Source organism: Amblyomma americanum, chromosome 1 (genome assembly GCF_052857255.1).
Source record: "Amblyomma americanum isolate KBUSLIRL-KWMA chromosome 1, ASM5285725v1, whole genome shotgun sequence".
Taxonomy (NCBI): domain Eukaryota; kingdom Metazoa; phylum Arthropoda; class Arachnida; order Ixodida; family Ixodidae; genus Amblyomma; species Amblyomma americanum.
Genome location: NC_135497.1, coordinates 244799494 through 244804637, shown reverse-complemented (window position 1 = coordinate 244804637; position 5144 = coordinate 244799494). Strand labels below are relative to the sequence as shown.

Below are 5144 nucleotides of genomic sequence, written 5' to 3'. Positions count from 1 at the left end.
CCACGCTGGCTGACAAAGTGGCGCAAGCCCTGCTTTCAAGTGCGCGACAAGAAGATCTCCTTCACGCCCAGCCTTCTTTTTTGCCTTTTCTTTTCTGCTGAGATTGGGCAAGGCGGCGAAATCACGCAAGTGTCTTCTTCGGTTATCGCAAACTCCGAGTGAAAGATAAAAACCGCCGAGATTTGGGGCGGACGGGTGCTTTATAAGCAGCCCTTACGCTTTCGGTAGGGGGCGTCCGCACAAAAGCACAGAGCAGACTCCTCTCTCCACGCAAGCAATGAATTCGAGAACCCTCGTTGGCATTATGCTGGTCGGCCTGCTCGGCCTGGCCTCTGCGGACCATCACGAGCACCACGGCTCCGTATGCGGTACGTACAAGCGGTATTTCAGTGCTCTTAGATTGTATTCCATAACTGTGGTTTTTGCGACGATGCCTTCGGTGGTAGTGTCGAGAGCTAGAGATTTGTGTTGTTTCAGATCATTTCTTCAAAAAAAAATATGTGCAATGGATTCAGTAATCGTTACCTAGGCGTGCATACTGCAATTGTTGCAGGGCCCGTTAAGCAGCAAGAGTGCTGTAGAAATTAACATACGGTGCTGAGCGAGTCATTTCGTGCGATTCCATACCTGCTTTCTTGAAGCCACGGCTTAAAGTTGCTCACAAAGTTGTTAATAATATGCTTAACACTCGAGACCCTAGGCGAAGTTTATGGTACATTTTTCATTCTGAACATCATGTACTCCTGCCGCAGACACGGCTCTTGCGTTGTAGTTGTAAAAAGTTCGGCATAATCAGGCGCTTTGTGCATACTTTATTATTAACTTTAAACTCTGCGCTCCGAATGCATTACGAAGGCTCTGACTCTTCACCACGCGTCAAAAGCATACTATTCTCCACAGTCAGATGAGAAAAGTATGTTCTCGACACGGTGTATAATTCTTTTCTCAAAGGAAGTCTTCTCTTCATCATTCCTGATTAATGAATACTAATTTCCGAAAACACAAGACATGTGCGAACTCAAAGTTCGCGGAATAGGGAAGAATATAGACGGGGATAACTATTGCTCTATAAGTTTAAAATGTACGTATGTTGCGCTTCCATGATTTTGTGATATTTATTGTATGTGTTGCAACGCAACGTATCCCAGTTTATAATGCCCATAACTTATTCTGCCCCGAAATCACACAGCCTTTTTGTTGAAATTATTAGTTTTTACAATAATCTTACAGGCTCTCTTTTCCCTCGTTTGTGGCATAAACTCGCTGCAATAAAAATATTATCTCCCAAGAAAATTTTAGCCAATGCTACAGGCGGCATTAAAGAGTGCCCAATTATTAAAGCCTTTTTATTGCAGTTGAAGGTAAAGGACCCAGACTTCTTTTAGGCCATCAAGAAAAACGTGGAGCAAAGAATAGAATAATATTGCACTTATTATTTTAGAACAAGATGTAAATTAAATGTATAGCCTCTGTTAAATACGAGCCCTAACTGCTAGTTAAAGCGTGTAATTTCGTCCTCTTGACCTGCCTGAAAGGTGTAACATGACACTGTTGGAGGTGAGCCGTTTAGAGTATGCGTGAAACATCTTCCCACTTTTATTATTGTTCGCATGATCACAAAAGCGCCACCTGTTCGACACCGCTAGACGACTTGGACACGCTTTGCGTAACATTTAGACGGGCGGAGGCTGCAAAAACTCCGCGAGCGTGTCGTTGCCCTCCCACGACACCCAAACCAAGATTCGGGATGGAATCTGCCGTGCCTCGCAGAGACCGTCACATCGTCATCTATAGCATGTATATTTAAATGCATTTTGCTACAATCTTGGCAAAAAAATTTGTAAGGTACATTTGGCGCGCCTGTTTCACCAATGAGTCCGGATTTCAATCAGTGACGAAATACGAATGTCAGTAACCACACGCTTGGAAGACCGTAGACACCTACAAAGGTTTATTTTGCCGTGCTTTAGTGCATAAAAGATAAACAGGTTTTCCCATTGAGATGTGAACGTATCACGTATGCAGAGCCTGCTTCAATACGTTTTCTTTATTTTTTTCCTTTACAGCCATGGAAGCCGATGCGCAGGTCGCACTTGTCGGATGCATCCAGGAGCACCTCGATGAAGCGGTCTGAGTCATTATTGATCATTTCTTTCTAGGTAGCTTTAGCATAATTGCCACGATGCGCGGATTGGTCGACTTGTTTCAATACTATTCCGTAAACCATATCTTGCCACATATGGCATCCAGCAGTTTAGCGTTCGTTGTGCAAAGGTAAGGCGCTATCACCAAGACGTATGACGCAGCTGCATTTTAATTCTCATGCGAGCAGCATGTGTTGGAGGAATCCCAAAGTGACGTCACAGAGACAGCGCCGTTGCCTTATGATTACAACTAACAATTACTCGACGTGTCTTTCATATGCAGCCCAAATATTTGTAGTTAACGCTCAAGGCTACCAACCATCAGAGGATGTGTAGATATACTACTGATGTATAATCCCTGACTATGTATCACGGCAATTTACTTTTCATCATGCTGGTAAATTATTTACCCCATTGCGCGCCTTGTGTACATCGAGCGGCGTTGCAAATAAATGTACTACTACGAATTCGTAAGCCGATATAGGTTGGCAAATATGCATTTTTACTTACTTTTTGCAGGAATAAATCGATCGGTTCAAAAAGCTTAACATATAGTGTTTTTGCCTCTTTAGCGTAGAACTTGCCTTATGTGCCTCTTCTTTTTAGACTGCTACCAAGCTGAATACAGTCAAGGAACGCCTCGAATGCGATCAGCTTCTCTGCGTTTTCCAGAAAATGTGTGAGCGGAACCAGGGAACTCTGGTGAGTGGGGCGTCGTGATTTGATTTGGTCGATTTTCCCTACTTCTATGAAAATCCGACAAAATGGAAGGAATACGATTTTAGATCGACAGAATGAACTTCATGATCAGGATACTTATTTTGTGTTGGGAGTTTTTCACGAGAAAGCTAAATTCTGGCGCTATCCAGTGCCCTTTTTATGAAATGTATAAAGGACCAGATTCCTTACGGCAGTTGTGCATAGGCTAAAAAAATTTGACCAGAATGAAATATTCAGCAGCGCCGCACACGGATGTGAAATGAGATAAATTAATGCATGCAGCATTAGCTTGCATTGAAATTCTTCTCAGAAACAGGTAACGCCAAGAAACGTTAATTACACTGTACAAGATATGGCACGCACCAAAATTTCTTTATTGTACACTGTTTCGAGTTCCATGAGCCGAAAGGGTTTCGCAATGGCAGTGGGTCTGTTACTGTAGAACATGGGCTTCGGGACCTTGACCAGGCTGAATTAGTTGTAAAAGAACACGACACAGTCTTTTTTGCGCACTTGCCAAGAGTAAAAAAAAGGCTTAACACGTTTTAGAAAAAAAGAGGGGGGGGGGGGCACAGAATTAGGAGGGTATTATTTATAAACAAATGTTGTCAAGAAAGTGGCGTCTAATGTCTTCTTCGATTTTGAAAGTATTTAGCGAAATGCGCTTTTTGTTGTGTAACTTCTGTTCCTTTCATTTCAGGAGCACTCTGGGAACGAATTTTTCACGGTAAGGGATGTTGTGCGTCTGCTTTATTTTTATGCAGTGAGGAGCGCCATAAAGCAGTGTCAGTGTCGATATCACAAAAATAATGAACCAGAGATGACCAACAAAATGTAGATCAAACGCCATTAGCCAGTAGCCAGCAAGCACCCGAACCTCTTTGTCCAAAAGTAATCAGAATCGAAGGAAAATTTATTTATATTTTTTACAAAGCAAACGATTTACATTGTTTCCACACCGCATGTAAAAAATTAAAAATGTATCTGTTGGCACTATGGTTCTTGTGCCTCAATCTTAGTGAATTGCTGGTAAATAAAAACTAATACAAACATTCTTTGCCGTGCACAAAAGCATGTCTGTATTCTCAGAGACCACGCTCACTGCGCTTGTTTTTTACTCCAGTTCTCCAATTACGAAAGATGGAAGGAAGCGATGAATTCAATGCATTTCTCAGTATCTTCCTCGCCGTCTGATTTCCTGTCCTCCTGTCTGTGTTCAGGATGCCGAGAAGGAGGGCTTCCGCAACGCCATCTCTGCCTGCCGCGAGACCGTCCACCACGCCTAAACAAGTCACATGGACTTTGGTAAATTTCGTTGAAAATAAAGATGTCACGGCCAAAAACAGCCTCTACCCTCATTAATTAATTCGCTGTGAGCACCACTTTCGGGACTTAGCACGACAACGAATCTAGACTCCTGGTAACAGGTAGCACGAGAACTCTTAGTCGATATTCTCATGAACTCTATATAAAGTTCTGCTAAAAAACATTCTTTAGGTGCCTTTTTAATCACAGATTTAGAGTTTTTGTTACACCAAAACCCTGCCGATGTCCTGTTTAACAGAATTCACTGACTGCACGGGAAAGGTTACGCAACTTTGTGACGTCATGGTAACCTGCCCACCATTAGAGGTTGCAATCTGCCCTCTAGATTGTGATTTCTTGACATAACTTAAGATAGAATATCTGGATATAAATACAAAAAAATTGATATATGCAAATGATGGCACCGTGAAAGCATAGAGGATACCTGCTACTGCAGCTCGGACTTCAAATTTAGCAGTTGAAGAATAGACAACGGCAATGAAACTGACGCCAGCCCACTCGAAAGTTGGAATAAAACCTGGAACAAATGTGAAATCTATCCTATGCTCTCGCATTCCACTCTCGGAGTAAGTTAAGTGGGATTTTTTTTCAGCACATGATGTTGAGCTTTTGAAGAATTAATGTCGGACACGTGCTACACAATTCAGACTCCTCTTAATCGTTGAACCCCACTGAGGGCTCTTGGAGGTTCGCCTGCAATTTCTGATTTCAGTCATGCCCGTACCATTCTCGACAGGTAAACCTTTTCTAGTATCTTGCAGCGCAGAGAGGACAGTGACATGTGCCGACCCAGAACTACGCACTTCCCTCAGATAAGGCGTGTAGGAGAATTCAGGAGTAATAAGAATCCAGATAGAACTGCCTACACCACATTTCTTACCTCATGCTTTGTTCGGCCAACTCTCTCTAGTTTGTTGCACAATGCATGGATGAAATGCGCAGTGCCAAATCGAA

At 42.7% G+C, this 5144-nt stretch overlaps 1 protein-coding gene across 1 annotated transcript; it reads left to right on the top strand.

The window, feature by feature from the left end:
- Nucleotides 1–205: 205 nt before the first annotated feature.
- LOC144114861 (antimicrobial peptide microplusin-like) lies at nucleotides 206–4207 on the top strand. Its single transcript, XM_077648862.1, has 5 exons — nucleotides 206–368; nucleotides 2067–2128; nucleotides 2751–2846; nucleotides 3565–3591; nucleotides 4085–4207. Exons 1-5 carry the CDS (start codon nucleotides 278–280, stop codon nucleotides 4148–4150), a joined length of 342 nt encoding a protein of 113 aa, XP_077504988.1. The 5' UTR covers nucleotides 206–277; the 3' UTR covers nucleotides 4151–4207.
- Nucleotides 4208–5144: the final 937 nt, after the last annotated feature.